Genomic DNA, 19,158 nt, shown 5'->3' with positions numbered 1-19,158 from the left:
TTAATTTCTATATATAATAAATTAAAAATGATATTATACCACCAATAAACCCTCCATTTACATAATATTAACATAAATGCAATTAATTCTACATTATATATTTGATTATCCTTATTCATTTGCACACAATGACGAACAATATATTTTTATATATACAGTGCCTAATATACGTTCAATTTTATTGTTAAAATAATTTTATAAAACATATAGGTTGGTTCCTATTCTCGTATTTGATTTCTGTAATGTGTAGGAGTATAATAATATATTAAATAATAATGTATGTTGCAAATATCATAACCTAATGAATATATAGAGTGATATGAAATCCTGGGTATAATTCTTAACCTATCAACACATGAGATCTGAAAAGAAGATATTTATTATAAATCTTAAAAATTGCCTTATTAATAGCATTAAAAAATAACGTATTTTCTATTTTTTTTTTATTTATAACAAGTAAACATATATACATACCTAATACTAGATTAATGATGTTTATTTGTTTATTGATCTCGATATAATATTAAGATATATCATGCAAGGATATATATACATATGTAATGTTTTATATATGATTAAATTATATATATGATGTGTATTATATATATACAACAAAATATTAAATTAATGAATTTTATTTATATTTATACTATTTACCTTATATAACCTTTTAATGAAGAAATTTAAGATTTTATTAAGATTATTCAAATTATAAAATAAAAAAAGATTATTCGAATATTAAGATATTTATCGAAGTATTACTTCAAAACTGCACCAAACAATACCCTACATATTCCAAGAAGAAATGAATAAATTCTTGACAAGTTGGTAACCTTGATTGCACATGCGTTTTTAACCTCATTATTTGAGTCTGAAAGTTCTATTGACACGGTTTTATTAAGATATTACAAGATATGGTGCGAAAATTAAAATATCACGAGCAAAAATTATTAAAGAAAGTTGATTTTATTTCTTGGGAAGCAGATAATAATTTACATGAAGTCAAAGTTTTGAGACGCTTTAGAATTCAAAAAAGAAGTGATTATACAAAGTATACAAATTAGTATTGTACATAATATTTAAAACATTTAATCTGAAATATATGTTCAGTATGTGATTTGTAAATTGAATATTTTCATTTCATAGATATAACAAATTATCACGTCAAATTCGAGAATTAGGAGAGAAAATTAAAGAGCTTGATGCCGACAATCCATTTCGCATAGAACAAAGTGCATTATTATTGGAAAAATTATATATGATTGGTTTAATATCTACCAAATGGGACTTATCTCTTACGCAAAGAGTATCTGCAAGTTCTTTTTGCAAAAGACGATTACCAATTGTTATGGTTCGTAATAAAATGAGTGAAAATTTAAAAATGGCAACACAATTAATCGAACAAGGACATGTCAGAGTAGGGACAGAAATAGTAAAAGATCCAGCATTTTTAGTAACAAGGTAATAAACAAATTGACATATTAATGTAAGATATTAATATTATATAAATAAAAGATTGTTAATAAAAAGATAACTATATTACTATTCTAGAAATCTTGAAGATTTTGTAACATGGGTTGATACTTCTGCTATTAAAAAGCATGTATTAGAGTATAATGATGCCGTAAGTATTTTATAAAGCGTTAATGTACACTTTTTATTTAATATGTTATTTTTTTAAAGTTTATATTATTTATTTTACAGAGAGATGACTTTGATATGGTGTAATTAAGCATGTAAGATAAATGTTTTTATTCTTCAAGTTATGTTTCCTATTCAGATGAAATAAATCTTTTATATATACCTCAATAATAATATAGTTATATTTTCTTATGTGAATTATTTTTAAAACGATATGGATTATAAGTATACATATCATGACTATTTGCTTTAGTTTGCATAAGATTTGTTATAGCAAAACTAATTTCAGAAGATGAACATGGACTAGTACTTTTATCTACCTTTTTATTTAAATTTGTATTTGTATCTGTATTTCCTATATCTGGATTTTGAACTTCTGTTTCTAATATAGTCTTGCAAGTATCATCAACGTAGGAGCTACATAATTATATATTAATTATATATTACAAATTTTTATAAAAGTAAATATATAACATGTAAAAACATCTCACCTAAGTGTCAATAAATTTTTAGCTATTTTCAGTACTTTCTTACGTCGATTCAATATAATACTTTTTAATGTATTGAGCTGACCAATATAATCAGGTTCTTTGGTAATATTAATTTCAGACTTTATACTTTGAGAATCAAAGTACTTCGGTATTTCAAAAGAATTCATTTTTGTTAACTGTTCACTTTGTATTTTTAATTTGTACAAACTTTTAAAATCTGTACAATGATTTTTAGTTTTTTGACGATATTGTGTATTAGCACGTTTTGCAGTCTTATGGTGTTTAGAGTCTATAGAATAAATCTGTTCTGAAAAGGTAGAATTTTCATGCTTATAATTTGAATTTCCTAATTTCTGCCTTTTCCAAGTATTCGTTGTTAATTGTTCTGTATCTTTTAGTATTCTATCTTCTATAATTTTGGGTTTAGTACAAATAAGATGTTCTGTATAATTGTTAGATATATACATTTTTGTTGATTCTTTCATTGGACCTTCTTTATCCAATAATACCTGTCCTTCATGTGATGTAATATTACTTTTGTCATTAGAATTTAATACTGGTGAAGGTAACTTATTCTTACAAGAAAAAAACTGAGGATGATTCAATTTTTCATTATTTTTATTAATTATTTCTTGTTTCGAATTTTGCTTGTATTCGTTTAATAATGAATTACGATCTTTAGATTCTTCGTTGAATGATTCACATTCGTTGATTGAAGACGCGCTACCCAGACTGTATATAGATTTTAAAATTAGTTTACAATCAGAACAGAAACTTCCAAGTTTTTCTAAATTATTAGAGCAATTATTACTTTCCATTATATGTAAAAAGAAATCGTACGTTTTTAAAATGGTACATATATTAGTGTTTGAAAAACAAGTGTGATTGTCAACGTGAGGAAGGAAACAACACTATATCCATCTAGTGTTAAATAAGAAAAGTTAAAAATGAGTATTTCACAAATGCAATATCAATAGAATTATGATTTACACATTGTATAATATTAAGTAATAAATTTGTATTGTTTATTAAATTATATCGAAAGTATGAAATAAATTTTAATTAAAATTAAATTTTAATTAATGAAGTTGAACATTTATTGAGAATTAATTTTTTTCCATTACTACAATGTACAATCATAAAACATTTGATTTGATTTGATTTATGCTACTACACATGATATTTGCATTTCTATGTGATTGTGTTGAAAATATAGTAATTAGTCGACACTAAAATTTTCCCAAAATTATCGATATTCATTGTTATATAAAAAAAAATGTACCCATTCATATATATTCCGTTGTACAAATAAATGAAATATTTTATACAAATAGAATAAGTATTCATTATAATTATAAGTATTATCTCTGACACAATCATTCCTTTCAATATATTTCATTGTAGGGATTTATTTATGTCAAATAACAATTTGACAATAGTAAAGTTTAAACTAAAAAGTCTACATATTTTGCATACTGCACACGTATGCAACATAGATATTTATCAAATTCAAAATTAATTTGGCCACATTGTCGAAACAAAGATTGCGTGCTTAATGCATAGCCACTGGCTTATTTCCTTACAATGATAATTAGTATTTATTATGATACAAATGTTATATGTTAACATTTTTACAGTAAAATCGGCAGTCATTGCTGGTCTCTATGACACTGCTACCGCACTGCAGATCATTGCTATGTCATAGAGAGTATTTAGGTTATTTTGCTATTTTTTATTTGTTTATGAATCATCCAAAATTTTTTATAACACTCTATGACAATGGCAATAAGCTGAATGGGAGTTTGTGTCGGCTCAGGTCCCCAAGTATCCCCCTTTCTTCTTCTACTATTTACAAAATTCTCACCCCACAATCTCTTCAAACACTGGCAATTGCATTTTGCACAAAACGTGTAGTTAATTTCATTATTAAGTTTGTATAATTTTTTATATCTTCTGAATTATGTATTGCTGCATATTTTGTCATGTAATAATGGTGTCAATTATGAAGAAAAAATAAATGTATGAAAATGACATGTTCGTTTCATCGAAATATTATATTTTTGAGAGCTAGAACATTCCTTCAGGAATAGTTTCAAATGCTTGTAAATTTAGCTTTACTTTTTTAAATAGTATTTATTATTAATAAAAACAAAAGATAATATATTATTACTATAAAAATATATATGAATATCATTATTATTGTTATATACCAATGTTTTCACATATTTCTTTATAATTGCTACAAAAAATTTACATTTCTATCTATTATTTCGTTGATTAATTGTGTCATTTATACACACCTTTTACGGTAAATAGATTTTGTTACATATATATTGTAACAGTTAATTAAATTTTGCTCATCTTATATGAATTCCTTTCCTGACCATTACTACTCTTTTTATACATATTTTTGTACATACCCTACTCTATCAATTAACTCCAGTGAGATACTAAGCAGAAGAGTTACTGATTAAATTTGGGAGAATGTAATAGAAACGTTAGAAAAAAAAATTCTTGTTTTACTATAGTATGTATAATAATACGTATATATACGAATCTTTTCTTAAATAGAAAATTATTTATGCAGTGATTATTGTTTTTCATCAATAATTTTTGATAGATATAAATATTATTTGAATTTTAACAAAATACGCTATATGCTAAGTATCTCGGTGATTAGGAATCGTACCTACATAAAGATATACGTTTCTCCAAGCTTTATGATGTATTGATCATAAAAATAAAATTTCTTATCATTTTTTCACAATCCTTGGAGAATCGCCCAAGCAATTTATATACTCATGCTTCTTTCTATGTCTCATTTACTTTATCAAGACCAATATCAAGACATTAATATAGTTGTAATAGAATACAAAATCCGACATAATATTTTATTATTATAGTGTCGGACATTTTTTCTTTTTTTTTTTCTTTTTTTTTCTTTTTTTTTAAATTATCACATAAGTGAAGCATGATAAATACAACATAAAACTTTGTATTCACAAATAATTGTTACTAATATATAAAAATTATCTAATATAATATACAGCAATAAAATAAACAAAATACGTAATTATATGTTATATAGATTTGACAGTTCATATTAGTTCAAATGATCTAGTAAACTGACAAGTAACACGGTTTTAACTTTATTGTTGTTGTGATAATGAAATAATAGTGCATTGAGTGCAGTTTTTATACTTAATAGAGTCTATGTATCAATGTATCAATTATAACTTTATGTCTTTATCATATACTATTACAAAGTATGAATTAATTATTAGAGGAAAGTATATATTTTAGTATTCATCCCATAAGATACTTTTACATACATTTTCAACTTTCACAAATAATGTTTTTTATAGTAACTGTATTTATTTCTCAATAAATATTTATTCATAAATGTATTTTTATTTCCTTTGTAAGAAGGTATAGTATAGTTTGAACTTATCCGTGTCAGATGTCATTGAACCGTTTACTAATCATATATCACTAGTAGTGATCACTACTAACATAATCATAATTTACACCAACAAATTTACATTACATTACTTGTGTACAACGGTTATTTAATTGGATAAAATTAATAAGATTTTTAAATTGATTAAAGTAAATATACAACTTGTATTGAAATGTGAATTTTAGTGTCGACTTTTTCTATATTAATATAAAACTTATTTGTTTTATAAAATTAACATTTTTAAATACATACATAATAACATAATAAAAGCTAAATAAAAGAACAGTAGAATAATTTTGTAATAGTACAATGTTATGAGATTATTTTTATATTATAATAAAACATCGTTTTCTTTGTTTCTTAATTTTTGTTTTGTGTAAGAAATTGTTTGATTCAGAAAATGTGTTTAAGTTATAGTATCATTAATACCTTTACTCATTAAGTTTTAAGTGTAATGATACATTAACGCAATGATTATGACACTATATGAAGTGTGCTATTATAACAAGACATTAATATATTGCTTTCATATTAATGTAAGTAAAAATCTGTATAAAAATGGAAAGATTACTAAATAATGGACAATGAACTTTTCCAATGTTAATCCGTCTTAATTATAATAATAAAATGGCACAAGTTGTTTTATATTCACAAACAGTTTTACTTTTTCATTATGAAATTATGAGTAAAACTGTAACCTAGAAATATTGTAGTGAGAACAATATACATTACCTCCTTATGTAATGACAGTTGGTGCATCGCGTCCAGTATGTTGAGATAGTTTACTTAAATCTAATGCAATGTTAACTAACGGTTTTAAAATTTGTTGAGCATCTTTTTCATAAACAGATGGATCATTTTCATAGCTATCAATATATAAACGAATCGTTGCTCCCGAACTTCCAGTTCCGGATAAACGATATATTATACGAGAACCATCTTCAAATAATATTCGTAGGCCCTAATTTATAAAATATAATAATAATAATAATAATAATAATAATAATAATAATAATAATAATAATAATAATAATAATAAATTTGAGATATTTTGAAAAGTTGAAATCCTACCTGTTTATTGGCTTGACTTCCATCAACAGGATCAGTGTATGAGTAATTGTCTGCAAGTTTGACGGTATAAGTTTTATTTCCAGAGGATAATGTTGTACCAACAAATCCTGCTTTTTGCATTGCAGTTTCAACCTCTTGCATCACTTTATTTGCATTTTCTACTTCGCAATTCTCATAGTCATATCTGAAAACATACATATTACATAACAGTGACGTAAATCAATCTCAAGTTATTATCTATTGCAACAGTACAATTTATAATCTATACCTTGTAAAGAAATTGCGTCCATAACTTTTCCAATGATCTAATAATACGTCTTGAACAGATTTCCCAAGTTTTGCAATAACATTGAGCCATGCAAGACAAGCCCATATACCATCTTTTTCACGTATATGATCTGAACCTGTACCAAAGCTTTCTTCTCCACAAAGTGATAGACGGCCAGCATCCATCAAATTTCCTAATAATTTATTTGATTAATTATTTCATAACACATTACATGGAATAAGATAAAAGAATATATTAATTAGAATATATACCGAAATACTTCCAACCAGTAGGTACTTCAAAACATGTAACTCCAGCTTTAAGAGCCACTCTATCTACTGCAGCACCTGTTGGCATAGATCTTGCATAACCTTTAACGCCGGTCTTTTGAAAATAAGGAATTAATGTCAAATTAGCAGCCAATACTGCTAATGAATCAGTAGGTGTTACAAAGAATGCATTTTTTCCCAGTATCTGTAACAATTTTGAAATAGCAATTTCAATCAAAAAATTTATTTACTTTATTTTACATAATTTATTCAGATTCAATGTTATTACCATATTTCTATCTCCATCTCCATCAAAAGCAGCTCCAAAATCATTTTCAGGATTATTTTTCATGGCGTTTACCAAATCTACTGCATAAGTTAAATTCGGATCGGGATGAAGTCCCCCGAAATCTTCTAATGGAGTTATATTAACAAGACTTGAATTATTCACACCTAATTCATCACTGAATATACGTTTTATATAAGGTCCCGTAACTAGAAGATAATATTGATTATTCTATCATTGATAAATATAAATTTTTATTTGAAAATTATATAAAATCCTTATAATACCTCCATTCATTCCATTAATAAGGACCTTGAAAGCTGGTCTTTGTTTGCTTCCTTGCAATAAAGTTTTAATACTAGCAAAATCAAAGATGTTTTTCATAAGCTCTAAGTAATCATTTACAGAATCTATTATATCAATATCAAATGGTTTCCCATCAACTTGAATAGAAACGTTTTGAATTTTATTAATATCTACATTTATTTCAGGTATTATTTTATAACTTTTGAGCGTTTTAGTGATTTCATAAATTTTATTTGTTACTCCATCTGGAGCAGGTCCTCCATTTTCGCAATTAAATTTTATTCCAAAATCAGCATTAGGACCACCAGGATTATGTGATGCTGTTAATACTATTCCTCCTTGTGTTTTATATTTACGTATTATAGCAGATACAGCTGGTGTAGAAAGGATCCCATTTTGTCCAACTATTAACCTTCTTACCTAAAATAATACATGTCATTGTCACATTACTCTTCATTTTTGCCAGCTAATGTTGCCAAGTGTAACAGAAATAAAAATACTTAAGTGATAACCTAAGAAGATCGTTTATTAAAATGTATATATTACTTTTATTATAAATTAAATCAAAGTTTTTTTAACTATAAACTATAAAGACGATATAATTTCTACTAAATTACATTTGAATGTACATATAATAACATTAAAAATAAATCTATTTTACTTGATAGACATACCCCATTAGCCGCAGTGATTCTAATAATCTTTTTAACAGCATCTTTCCCATAATAACGTCCATCGCCACCAACAACAAGTGTACATCCGACACATTGGCTACCCAAAGCATCGAGTATCGCTTGGACAAAATTTTCAGTGTAGTGTTCCTGTTGAAAAATTCGAACAGCTTTTCGAAGTCCAGACGTACCCGGCTTTTGGCCTTCGTACACTTTAGTCTCCACTGATAGACTGTTCACTGCGGTGGACATATTTCTTTTTTTTTAATATATTTAAACGTAACTGAAAAGAAAATAAAGAGTTTCTGTGAAAATTATTTAAAATAAAATAAAAATATATGTACACTCTCAAGACACAAGAAACTTCGCCAACGTCTGCTGGCAGACTAAATTCTATCAACGGTGCCTGACTTCGCTGCCAATGACATTCAAGGGCACGAATCAACCATCTTGAAAAATCGCGCCACCACTTAGATACAGAACTAAAAACATATGTATCTCGGTATTTCTAAACAAGATAAAATACATGTTTTATGGAATGCTTAAAAAAAAAGAAAAGAAAAAACAAAAAATCGATTAATAATTTCAATTAATTTTTCTTAACTCTAATCAAACTCAAAGTAATAAAGAAATTATCAAGAATGAAGATAAATCATTATTTCTTCTATTTACACAATACTGGATTTCATAATTTTTATTTAACTTTGATTATGATTTCAATATACTGATAAATATCGTATATTTGACCCCTCTGTCATTCCGATAAATAAATAAATTGTTATGCATCAATTTTGAATACAATATGGAGTATTTGAAAAATGCGGAGGAATTTCTATTTTATAATTTATATTTATTTTAATTTATAAAATATATATTACGATATCAAAATGAAAAAAAAAAATCGAATGATCATAAGAAAAAATCATTTAACAATGAGAATAGTTAAATCTTATGTGTAATTAATATTTTCATACACATAACCATGTTTCGAAAATTTCATTTTGGATTATCGCATTAACGTTTCTAGAAAAGCCCAAGATCAAGTTAAAAGGAAAAAATATCGATGCTTACGCACGCATCGTGGTAACCATCAATAAGCAAAATAAGAACACGAACAAAGCCGGGGAGGAGGGCACATATATTATATCAAGGATCCCTGATATAAGTTCGGGTTTACAAAACTGATACATAGCTGTCTCCAATACAGTTTTCCAATAGACTTTGTAGTGAAAACATGTGCTTTAAACATCATAGTGGCATTCTGTTCTTTTTTTTTTTCTTTTCAAAATGAGTTAATATAATTAAAATAATTGTGGACAGTTATTATTTATACGTATTTTAAGAAATATCTATTTTATTTCAAAAGAAAAGAAATATTTATGGGATGCTATTTAATTATCATGTGTTGTAGAATTTAAAAACGTATGTTATACAATGATTTTTTTTTCTTTTTTTTTTTACGATTTAATTAGATTGCATGCAATTATTATTATAATAATAATACTTAGTTTATTTATTGCTAGGATAAAATTATGTATATGTCTACTGATCATTGGAAAGATAGAAATACGTACCATGATAGCGGATCGGAAAGTACACCATTACTTTCCTCAGATTCTCATTGTAGTCATGGATCGGTTATATTTCAAAATTCTGAAACAAGTGATTTAGAATTTAAGTACGTAGACAGTTCAAACAGATATTGAAATATATTATGTGTAATTCAATAGATTATATGTTTGTATTTCTTTCCATTTATTAATGAATATCTGTATGTTTTAAAGATATGAAAGTATAGAAGCTAGTAGCTTAAATTCAACGGCTACTGTATTTCCAAAAAGATTACCTTCTGTTTTACAAGACAATACATCTACAGCAAGTATATATTGTCCTTTTACTGAAGAAAAATGTTATGGAATACGCGATTGTAGTTTGGTAAGAATATCAAAGTATTAGGAAACTAGTACTTGTACGATTGTGACATTCTCATTTGATTCTATGTTATTATGTTAGATAAAGAACAAAAACTATGACAAGAGTTATGAACAATCGTTGTCAAAGGAATTTAATAGAGAATATCTCTCAAGCAACTTAACAATACGACAAGAAAGTATCGAGATTTCAGATAAAGATATTAGGCCTAAACAAAGTTCTCTAGTCACAATGTAAGTAACATTTATTAGTACATAAATAAGAAAAAAAGATAACATTTTACTTCCATGTAAAGATATATTATAAAAGATATGAATATTTATACGTTCTACAAAAAAAGGAAAGGATGAATGATACATTCAGAGTAGAGTTTGCATCAGAAATTCTTCATTTTTTTACATGTATAAACGCTGATAAAGACGCGATATCTTGTTGCTCAGTAATATTGTCTATATTTGAAATGAAGATATAAAAATATAATCTAAAAATATTGATTGTGATTTATGATAAATATCTCTAGTTCTAATTTTCTCGATTTGTTAACTGAATTTGTTCCCCGCTCTTTTATAGTTCGAAGTTCAGGAAAGTCATCAAACGATTTGTATTTGTTTCTTTTTTCATTTATTTCGAACAATAGATTGTAGATTTAAATAACAATTAGTTATAATTAAATTAAATTTTCACACTTCTTGTCAATTGACATAGAAATGTCGTCACGGAAATATATATACATACATACATACATACATACATACATACATACATACACAGATATATATATCATACATACATACGTACACATATATATATATGCGTGTGTGTGAAAAAAAGAAAAAAAAATCAAAGTTCAAAGAACACGTTATAAGTTTATCCAGGAAACGTAGAATAATCACGCGTGTGTTTCATGATTTTATCTAAAGGGTTATCTCTCTGTGCTAAAGCCATATAATTGACAAACTTCGTTTTTTAAAATCACTTTTGCTTATGAGCGTTATCCTAATTGGGTCATCGCAAAACGTGTCATTGCTAACTAATCAAATAACCTCATAAATTTTAAATAATTTTTATCTCTCCCTTTCTAAGAAAGTGGTTTCACGAAAACACTACGATTAAAGATCATAAGTTTCTCAACGAACGGAATTACTATATTCTTATTCAACATTTTATAATTACAATTCGAACTTACCGCATCATGGTCATTGTCTGAACGACGATTTTAAACGAACAACGGTCGTCGACCCTCGCACGAATTGTCGCGAACGCGTGTATGATGATGAATCTTGCATCCACGCCCAACACATGAAGGACCTGATCGATGAGAAAAATAATCGAACGTAGTATAAGAACGACAGCGATAACGACAACGACAACGATAACGATGACGATGACGGCAATGACGACGATAACGACGAATTTCGTTCATGAATAAAAAACGAATTTTTATCAGAACGACGCCATAAATATACGAGAAAATAAATAACTTTCTTTCGAACGTCTATTAAACTATTCTCTACAATTCTAACAATGTTCTTTGATAAAGATAATAATAAAGACGTTCTTTTTTCGGCTGGTTGTACCAGGAGCCGGTGTCCGACCGGTTTGCATGCAACAAACGTTCTCTTTGCTTGCGTTCACCTTTGTATCGAAAGGGTTAGTGCTCTGTCTGTGTCTGTCTGTTGCCCGGGCGACAGACGAACTTCTCTTTACCCCTCCTACCCTTTCTCCCACCATCCCTACTACCTAACCTCACCTCATCACCCTCTGTCGGCAGACGGAGACGGGTCAATGCCCTTAGCACCATCGAATCTTTCTACCGGGCATTTCCAGTATGCGCTTGTATCTACAAGGTGTGTCCTATGTTCAATGATATTTTACAGATATTTTTTTTTAATCTTCTTCAGGATCTTTATAAGATCTCTTTACAAGATATCTCTCTTTCGATAATAAATCGAATAAAATATTATGTATCGAATGATTACTTCTAGTCTGTCTTTTTTTTTTCTTTTTTTTCTTTCTTCATTCTATCTTCATTATTTATCGAACTTTGTATTTGACGAATTAATTTTGATCATGCTTGCAGATGGTTAGTTAATATTGTTCGGCCTAATTAAGAAATAAGATATATCAATCAAGGGACTGTTTCTAAATGTATTTTTAGAACTTTGAATATTTCCTAGCTCTACCAATCGTCTCTACCAACTTGTCGAGGGAGAAAAGCTCTCGGAGTATTGATCTATTTTTTGTTTTCTTTTTGTTCTTTTTTTTATTTTTATGATTAGAAAACAAATGCTTTGACTTTATTCAGCAGACCGATGATTATTTATATTATTACATGATTTATTTCGATTTGAGATAGATTTAATATACAAGGTGGTCAGATAATTATTATTATCTAAAATATTTCCGTTACAATTAGAATAAATTTTTTAAATAGAATTTTAATAGGAGAGAAGAGAAAATAATATTAATAATAATAATAAATTTTATGTTTAATGAATTTTTCTCTCTTTTCATAATTTTACATGTTTAAAGTCGCAAGAGTAGGTTAAATCATAAATAAATTTCAATATCAATTAACTTTTATTAATGATTATTAAAAAAGTATCTTTAAATCCAAAATATATTAGATACACAATCTACTATAATAAATTTTACTTAAAAAAATTGATTTACGACACAATTCAATAATTATCAAACACCCTCTACGTAACTTTAACGTAGCGATATGTTAAAATTATCTCACTTATATATGTGGAGAATATTTGTTTCCACAGAATATCCTTATTTATCAAAGTTCAATCCAAAGTCCAAAAATGCGAAAGCGAACTTCAAATCTTTAGCATTATCATCTTCTAAAATAATCATCTCTTCGTTTATTTTTAGTTTCTCAGTATGGAACACAATATTGGGCTCATCTTTGCTTACTATGCCATGGGGTATTCAAATGGCAGGTTTTTTTCCTGGAATTATCCTTGTATTAGCAATGGGTGGTTTGTGTCTTTACACTGCTTATCGTTTAATAGTCGTACACCAATACCATGGTGAGCTAATAACGAAAGTAAAAAAAGAAAAAATTTTTATTATGACAATAATCTTATTTATTAATTATTGCTTTTTTCAAGGTTCACAAGAGAAAATCGAAGTTGTACAGTTAAGTCGAATATATCTCAACAAATGGGTAGAATACATAGCAAGGATCTTTAGTATTTCCGTTTTGTTAGGTGCAACTATAGCCTACTGGATATTGATGTCCAATTTTTTATATAATTCAGTTAATTTTTTTTATGGTAAAATTGTGCAATGTCAAAAATGTATTTAATTTTATGCTAGCAAATAATTATAATTAATTCAAATTTACATTACACTTTAGATAATATCATGGGACTGCCTACTTACTCTATAACTGATAATAGCACAGATACTGCAGAAGGTACATATTTATTTCGAATTATTTAGTTTACTTCCTAGTGAAGATAATGTTCGTTACGTAAAGAGACTCACAATAAAACATTTCAATATAATTTCGTATCATACTTAAACAATCGTATCTATGTCAAATTTACAATTTGTATTCAGAAAATATTAACTTGAAATATTAACTGCTTTAATGTATGCCTGTTTCACTCGTTCGTTTAATATCTGTGTTTCTCTTTTCGTTTCATGGTTATCCATATTTATAAGAATCATTAACGTCAATTAATTGTAGTTTATTACATTTTTTTTAAATAAAAAATGTATCATTTTATTTACAGTTTTGTGTACAAGAAAAGAAATATATAATGGCAGTGATATAATAATGGCACAAGAACGTACATTCGATGCTTTAGGTCCAGCATGGGATTTACATAAAACAGTACCTGCATTTTTAGCTATAATAATATTTCCATTACTTAACTTCAATAGCACTACATTTTTCACGAAATTCAATTCTCTTGGTAATACAACAATATTATTTTAAAAATGAATAACATTTTTGTTAATACCATTTCTAAATAATTCATTTCGTTTACATGTATTTTATATTTTTCAGGAACTGTTTCGATTATATACATAATTATATTCGTTTTAATAAAATCTGCGTCATGGGGTCTACATATGGATAAAGCAATGTGGGAAATTAGTTGGGTATTGAAGCCTACATTCCCAGCATTGTCTGGTATGCTAGCATTATCATTTTTCATTCACAATATTATAATCACTATAATGCAGAGTAATCGTGATCAGTCTAAAAATGTAAGTAAATTAATATATATATATATATATATATATATATATATATATATATATATATATATATGATATTTATATACATGAAAAATTTATAAAATTGTTTTCAAATTTTAGGGAAGAGACTTAACAATAGCGTATGCTCTTGTTACAATAACTTATATTATAGTAGGTGTAGCATTTTTTGTGTGCTTTCCTCTTGCCAAATCATGTATTCAAGATGTAAGTAATTATATTATAAAAAAATAATTATAATTAAAAATTTTAAATTAATGAATTTGTATATTTTATCTCTTTTATAGAACTTATTAAATAATTTTCAAAAATGGGATGTTTTAACAGTAGGTGCTCGTATAGTATTACTATTTCAACTATTAACAGTTTACCCATTACTCACATATATGTTAAGAATTCAATTAATTTCATCGATATGTAAAACATCTACCATATATAGCACATTAATAACCAATTTTATTTTGGTTTCAATCTGTATATTATTTGCAACATTTCTACCATACATTGGAACTATCATAAGATATACCGGTGCTTTAAGTGGCTTAATTTACGTATTTACTTTACCATGTTTACTTCATTTATCTTTTTTGCGAAAGCAGGGAAAATTGACTATGATTTCAACAATTGTACATTTAATTATACCAATTATTGGTATATTAAACCTTATAGCTCAATTTTTTATAGTTGATCATTGATATTAAATGTAATGTCTTGACAAAATTATTACTATAAATTCATATTTAATTTTATATAATAAAACGCATCAATTCTGTTAGAGATATTTAAATGTCTTGTACTTTGTTATTATTATTATCGTAATTTAGCAAAAAAAATAGAGAAAACTTCTTTGAAATACATATTTGTATCTCATTTTACTTTTTGCAACTGTAAATATGTAATAGTGTGATAATTAATATATATCCACCAATTACATAGATAAATATAATTTGTTTAATATAGAAAATAAATTGTATTACCTATTTTATCTTTTATATAACCACACAGTATCAACACCTTCGCCAATGGTTGCTATTGGATTTGTATTAGGAAGAGGAAATCTACAAGCTATTATTACAGAATCTTTTTGCAATTCTGTATTAAATTTTTGTTCAATATCTTCCATCTATAAAAATAATTTGATATTGTATACAAATATATGAAGTTAAATAAAATAAAATAAAAATAATACCATTTGTTCAACACCAAATAAAATCACATTATTGTAGTCCTGTAAATTACATTTCCATAAATCTCGTCTAAAGAAACGAGTCTTGGATGACAAACCATTTGTAAAAGCTGTTAATCTAGAATACCATACAAGCCATGGATTTAGTTCTATACCATATGACTTAAAACCAGCTTTTGCTGCTGCTAAAACCTATTGAAAAAATAAAATTTTTGTTTGTTGAAGATTATTTCTTTATTCTTTCATATTTTAATAACATTTTATGACTTACAATACGTCCATCTCCACTGCCAAGATCAATCAATGAACCTGAACGTCCTTTTAAAGCTTGTAAAACATTCTGTACTTGTTGATTTGTGGCTGGTACATAGGGTAAACAGATCTTACGAAATGCTGGACTAACGAAAGGTATACATACTATGCTAATAGCTGCTGCCAATCCTCCTAATGACAAAGCATTATTAAAAAGGCTGTTATCAAAGTGAAATAAGAAAGATGTATGTAAAATTAAACGTTAATTATATACCTGTTACTGCTATAAGACTAATTCCAAGTTTTGTTAACTTTGGTTTATTATCAATATTATTTGATGTTTCGGTAAAGTACTCCATTTAATATGAAATTATGTATAATATATACATATATAATAATTAATTAAAATATATTAATTATCATCTCATGTTAGTAAATAACATTACTTATTATTCTATGATTATATTATAGAGGTTATGTTTTTAACGAAGCATGCTACTTGCATGTGCCCTTGTTTCATACAGTCTATTCAAGACTGTTTTACCATATTATCTTAACGCGCCTGCGCAGTCGTATATCATAATTAGGTTAGAAAATTTGGTTGATCTAATGTTAGTATTTTTATAAGGATAATATTGAATTTACAATGTATAATAAGTTGGCAATATTGAAGTGAGAAATAATAGTAGTATATTTTTATATATACCTGGAATATAATTAAATAAATAAAATATAGAAACAACTAATTTTAAAGTTGTCTCAGGCAAAAATATAATTTATAGAATTTTGCTATAATCTTTTTAAGGAAATAGAGAAGTAAAATAGGAAGTATGGGTGAACGTTATAATATACATAGTCAGTTAGAACACTTACAATCTAAATATATTGGAACTGGACACGCTGATACAACAAAATTTGAGTGGCTTGTGAATCAACATCGGGATTCTTGTAGTTCGTATATGGGACATTACGATTTACTAAATTTCTTTGCAATCGCTGAAAACGAAACCAAGGCACGTGTGCGGTTTAATCTTATGGAAAAGATGCTACAACCTTGTGGTCCTCCTCCAGAGAAACCAGAGGATTAAGCGTAAGAAATAATTACTTTAATGTCTATGAGTAGAGAGGTTATTAAAAATAAATTCAATCTATGGAGTATCATTCTTAAATATTATTGACAAATTAATTGCATGTATTAAAGAAAATCCATGTTTCATATGTTTATGTTATTTCGATAATGAATTATACAATTCTTATTTCATTTATTCTTTTTTGTTTTAGGGTTTTGAAAATAAACTTATATTTAAGATTTATATAATACATTCTTAAGAAATGATACATATGTTAGACATTTAAGTTTCTAGATAAGTACTATTAGTTAAATATATATTGCTTATACATTTGATTATTTATAAAACCAATTTTATATATCAAGAAGTTAAATAACGCTGTTCAAAATGCCTGTTCAATGTACTAGAAATTGTGGTAAAGATGCTATTCTTAAAGTAAGTATATACTTTTCATCGTATATATTCTAAATATTATTATAAAATATTTACTAATTATTTTGGAATTTAATTTATCAGAGACCTAAAACTGGTGATGCATTGTGTAAAGAATGTTTTATCTATGCCTTTGAAACTGAAATACATTACACCATTGTAAAAGGAAAATTATTTAAACCTGGCAATAAAGTTGCTATAGGAGCATCAGGTGGAAAAGATTCAACGGTATTAGCATATGTGTTGAAAACTTTGAATGAACGTTATGATTATGGGCTTGACTTGTTTCTTTTATCCATTGATGAAGGAATTACTGGTAAATTAATGAAATATTATAAAACAAAGCAAGTAAGAATGATTTTTATTTATTTATTTATTTTTTTTTATTGATTTAATATATTTATAGGATACCGAGATGATAGTTTGGAAACAGTGGAAAAAAATAGAGATGATTATGGTATACCATTAAAAATATTATCGTACAAAGATATATATGGATGGACAATGGATGCTATAGTAGAACAAGTAAGGCATACGTTTATCATTTGTAATACATAAAGCATCATATATGAAGATATATTAATGTATCAATAAAATAAATATTTATTTGTTTAAAATCAATTGTAGATTGGCAGAAAAAATAATTGTACTTTCTGTGGCGTATTTCGAAGACAGGCATTAGATAGAGGAGGTGCTTTATTAGGTGTAGATTGTATTGCAACAGGTCACAATGCGGATGATATAGCTGAGACAGTTCTAATGAATATTTTACGTGGTGACATTGCTCGATTGCAAAGATGTACGGCTATAATAACGGTTAGATAATTTCAAATTTTTATAAACAAAATTAATACAAAATGCAGAATGATTTGAAATATCTTCCTTTTTATAGTCAGGAGCAGATGCTATTGTTAGATGCAAACCATTGAAATATGCTTATGAAAAAGAGATTGTTATGTATGCACATTTTCAAAAATTAATTTACTTTTCTACCGAATGCATATATGCTCCTAATGCTTATCGAGGATATGCTCGAACATTTCTAAAAGATTTGGAGAAAGTGAGACCATCGTCTATCATAGATATCATTCATTCTGGTATGTATATCTTGAAAATAATAATTTTATCGTAACAGTTAATATTTATTTTTTTAATATCTATAATATATAGATTATTAAATTCTAATCTTAGGTGAAAGAATGCAAGTAAAAAGCAATGTAAAAAATCCAGAACGAAGGCATTGTAATACTTGTGGATTTGTTTCGAGTCAGGAAATATGTAAAGCCTGTGTATTATTGGAAGGTTTGAATAGGGGACTTCCAAAATTGGGGATTGGTAAATCTAATAAAGTTAAACATATATTGAATACAAATATCAATGAAAATGCAAAAAGTAAAGTTGTCTCTTCAATCATAACTGTGACAGATTTTTAACATTAAAATTCGCATATATATTTTCGCATATATGTTTCTAATATATAAGAAAATCTTTCATTTGTAATAAAATGTAAGCTTTTAATTGTTTTCGTTACATGAACTTCTCCTTCCCCATTATGTTTTTTCATATTATATAATATTCAGA

At 26.6% G+C, this 19,158-nt stretch overlaps 6 protein-coding genes and 1 long non-coding RNA gene across 12 annotated transcripts; 4 read left to right on the top strand and 3 right to left on the bottom strand.

Annotated features, from left to right (window-relative positions):
• Nucleotides 1–77: 77 nt before the first annotated feature.
• Nucleotides 78–608, bottom strand: LOC127068389 (uncharacterized). Its single transcript, XR_007782909.1, has 2 exons — nucleotides 475–608; nucleotides 78–362 (listed from the first exon to the last, which is right to left on the bottom strand). It is a non-coding gene; the product is annotated as an uncharacterized LOC127068389 (long non-coding RNA).
• Nucleotides 609–817: 209 nt separating this feature from the next.
• On the top strand, nucleotides 818–1,815 carry LOC127068383 (U3 small nucleolar ribonucleoprotein protein IMP3). The gene is made up of 4 exons (XM_051004484.1): nucleotides 818–1,051; nucleotides 1,147–1,461; nucleotides 1,552–1,624; nucleotides 1,705–1,815. Exons 1-4 carry the CDS (start codon nucleotides 915–917, stop codon nucleotides 1,726–1,728), a joined length of 549 nt encoding a protein of 182 aa, XP_050860441.1. The 5' UTR covers nucleotides 818–914; the 3' UTR covers nucleotides 1,729–1,815.
• A 917-nt stretch (nucleotides 1,816–2,732) lies between these two features.
• LOC127068372 (phosphoglucomutase) lies at nucleotides 2,733–11,651 on the bottom strand. 2 transcript variants are annotated; one of them, XM_051004468.1, is made up of 9 exons: nucleotides 11,582–11,651; nucleotides 10,038–10,116; nucleotides 8,467–8,746; nucleotides 7,774–8,212; nucleotides 7,490–7,695; nucleotides 7,204–7,405; nucleotides 6,932–7,124; nucleotides 6,664–6,847; nucleotides 2,733–6,553 (listed from the first exon to the last, which is right to left on the bottom strand). In XM_051004468.1, exons 3-9 carry the CDS (start codon nucleotides 8,713–8,715, stop codon nucleotides 6,329–6,331), a joined length of 1,698 nt encoding a protein of 565 aa, XP_050860425.1. In that variant the 5' UTR covers nucleotides 8,716–8,746; nucleotides 10,038–10,116; nucleotides 11,582–11,651; the 3' UTR covers nucleotides 2,733–6,328. The 2 variants fall into 2 exon arrangements, with proteins under 2 accessions (XP_050860425.1, XP_050860426.1); XM_051004469.1 differs by lacking the exons at nucleotides 10,038–10,116; nucleotides 11,582–11,651 and having other exon boundaries at nucleotides 2,733–6,140; nucleotides 6,325–6,553; nucleotides 8,467–8,874.
• LOC127068371 (sodium-coupled neutral amino acid transporter 9 homolog) lies at nucleotides 9,473–15,612 on the top strand. Of its 3 annotated transcripts, none has more exons than XM_051004466.1 (11): nucleotides 9,473–9,885; nucleotides 9,972–10,141; nucleotides 10,248–10,398; nucleotides 10,477–10,628; nucleotides 13,279–13,436; nucleotides 13,518–13,682; nucleotides 13,766–13,825; nucleotides 14,148–14,330; nucleotides 14,426–14,628; nucleotides 14,740–14,844; nucleotides 14,925–15,609. In XM_051004466.1, the coding sequence occupies exons 2-11, from the start codon at nucleotides 9,996–9,998 to the stop codon at nucleotides 15,330–15,332; spliced, it is 1,731 nt and encodes a 576-aa protein (XP_050860423.1). In that variant the 5' UTR covers nucleotides 9,473–9,885; nucleotides 9,972–9,995; the 3' UTR covers nucleotides 15,333–15,609. The 3 variants fall into 3 exon arrangements, with proteins under 3 accessions (XP_050860423.1, XP_050860422.1, XP_050860424.1); XM_051004465.1 differs by having other exon boundaries at nucleotides 9,475–9,885; nucleotides 9,987–10,141; nucleotides 14,925–15,608; XM_051004467.1 differs by lacking the exons at nucleotides 9,473–9,885; nucleotides 9,972–10,141; nucleotides 10,248–10,398; nucleotides 10,477–10,628 and adding an exon at nucleotides 11,920–12,242 and having other exon boundaries at nucleotides 14,925–15,612.
• LOC127068382 (ATP synthase subunit C lysine N-methyltransferase) lies at nucleotides 15,178–16,614 on the bottom strand. The gene is made up of 5 exons (XM_051004483.1): nucleotides 16,350–16,614; nucleotides 16,095–16,267; nucleotides 15,827–16,015; nucleotides 15,615–15,760; nucleotides 15,178–15,522 (listed from the first exon to the last, which is right to left on the bottom strand). The coding sequence occupies exons 1-4, from the start codon at nucleotides 16,432–16,434 to the stop codon at nucleotides 15,620–15,622; spliced, it is 588 nt and encodes a 195-aa protein (XP_050860440.1). The 5' UTR covers nucleotides 16,435–16,614; the 3' UTR covers nucleotides 15,178–15,522; nucleotides 15,615–15,619.
• LOC127068387 (splicing factor 3B subunit 5) lies at nucleotides 16,610–17,504 on the top strand. Of its 3 annotated transcripts, none has more exons than XM_051004490.1 (3): nucleotides 16,610–16,686; nucleotides 16,881–17,165; nucleotides 17,357–17,504. In XM_051004490.1, exon 2 carries the CDS (start codon nucleotides 16,906–16,908, stop codon nucleotides 17,161–17,163), a length of 258 nt encoding a protein of 85 aa, XP_050860447.1. In that variant the 5' UTR covers nucleotides 16,610–16,686; nucleotides 16,881–16,905; the 3' UTR covers nucleotides 17,164–17,165; nucleotides 17,357–17,504. The 3 variants fall into 3 exon arrangements, with proteins under 3 accessions (XP_050860447.1, XP_050860446.1, XP_050860448.1); XM_051004491.1 differs by lacking the exon at nucleotides 16,610–16,686 and adding an exon at nucleotides 16,730–16,747; XM_051004489.1 differs by lacking the exon at nucleotides 16,610–16,686 and having other exon boundaries at nucleotides 16,693–17,165.
• LOC127068376 (cytoplasmic tRNA 2-thiolation protein 1) lies at nucleotides 17,432–19,096 on the top strand. The gene is made up of 6 exons (XM_051004476.1): nucleotides 17,432–17,580; nucleotides 17,662–17,893; nucleotides 17,984–18,102; nucleotides 18,205–18,393; nucleotides 18,470–18,674; nucleotides 18,769–19,096. Exons 1-6 carry the CDS (start codon nucleotides 17,533–17,535, stop codon nucleotides 19,008–19,010), a joined length of 1,035 nt encoding a protein of 344 aa, XP_050860433.1. The 5' UTR covers nucleotides 17,432–17,532; the 3' UTR covers nucleotides 19,011–19,096.
• Nucleotides 19,097–19,158: the final 62 nt, after the last annotated feature.

The sequence above is a fragment of the Vespula vulgaris genome, chromosome 13, assembly GCF_905475345.1.
Source record: "Vespula vulgaris chromosome 13, iyVesVulg1.1, whole genome shotgun sequence".
Lineage (NCBI taxonomy): Eukaryota > Metazoa > Arthropoda > Insecta > Hymenoptera > Vespidae > Vespula > Vespula vulgaris.
This window is presented reverse-complemented; position numbering and strand designations above follow the sequence as displayed.

Coding starts and splice junctions, on each gene's coding strand:
- LOC127068383 (XM_051004484.1), top strand. CDS start 915: ATGGTGCGAAAATTAAAATATCACGAGCAAAAATTATTAAAGAAAGTT. Junction 1,052..1,146: donor AAAAGAAGTGATTATACAAA/GTATACAAATTA, acceptor TTCATTTCATAG/ATATAACAAATTATCACGTC. Junction 1,625..1,704: donor TATTAGAGTATAATGATGCC/GTAAGTATTTTA, acceptor TTTATTTTACAG/AGAGATGACTTTGATATGGT.
- LOC127068372 (XM_051004468.1), bottom strand. CDS start 8,715: ATGTCCACCGCAGTGAACAGTCTATCAGTGGAGACTAAAGTGTACGAA. Junction 7,406..7,489: donor GAGATGGAGATAGAAATATG/GTAATAACATTG, acceptor AAATTGTTACAG/ATACTGGGAAAAAATGCATT. Junction 7,125..7,203: donor TACTGGTTGGAAGTATTTCG/GTATATATTCTA, acceptor ATAAATTATTAG/GAAATTTGATGGATGCTGGC.
- LOC127068371 (XM_051004466.1), top strand. CDS start 9,996: ATGTATATGTCTACTGATCATTGGAAAGATAGAAATACGTACCATGAT. Junction 10,629..13,278: donor CAAAGTTCTCTAGTCACAAT/GTAAGTAACATT, acceptor GTTTATTTTTAG/TTTCTCAGTATGGAACACAA. Junction 14,629..14,739: donor ATCGTGATCAGTCTAAAAAT/GTAAGTAAATTA, acceptor TTCAAATTTTAG/GGAAGAGACTTAACAATAGC.
- LOC127068382 (XM_051004483.1), bottom strand. CDS start 16,434: ATGGAGTACTTTACCGAAACATCAAATAATATTGATAATAAACCAAAG. Junction 16,268..16,349: donor TAGTCTTATAGCAGTAACAG/GTATATAATTAA, acceptor CTTTGTCATTAG/GAGGATTGGCAGCAGCTATT. Junction 16,016..16,094: donor GCAGTGGAGATGGACGTATT/GTAAGTCATAAA, acceptor TTTTTTCAATAG/GTTTTAGCAGCAGCAAAAGC.
- LOC127068387 (XM_051004490.1), top strand. CDS start 16,906: ATGGGTGAACGTTATAATATACATAGTCAGTTAGAACACTTACAATCT.
- LOC127068376 (XM_051004476.1), top strand. CDS start 17,533: ATGCCTGTTCAATGTACTAGAAATTGTGGTAAAGATGCTATTCTTAAA. Junction 17,581..17,661: donor GTAAAGATGCTATTCTTAAA/GTAAGTATATAC, acceptor TTAATTTATCAG/AGACCTAAAACTGGTGATGC. Junction 18,103..18,204: donor TGGATGCTATAGTAGAACAA/GTAAGGCATACG, acceptor AATCAATTGTAG/ATTGGCAGAAAAAATAATTG.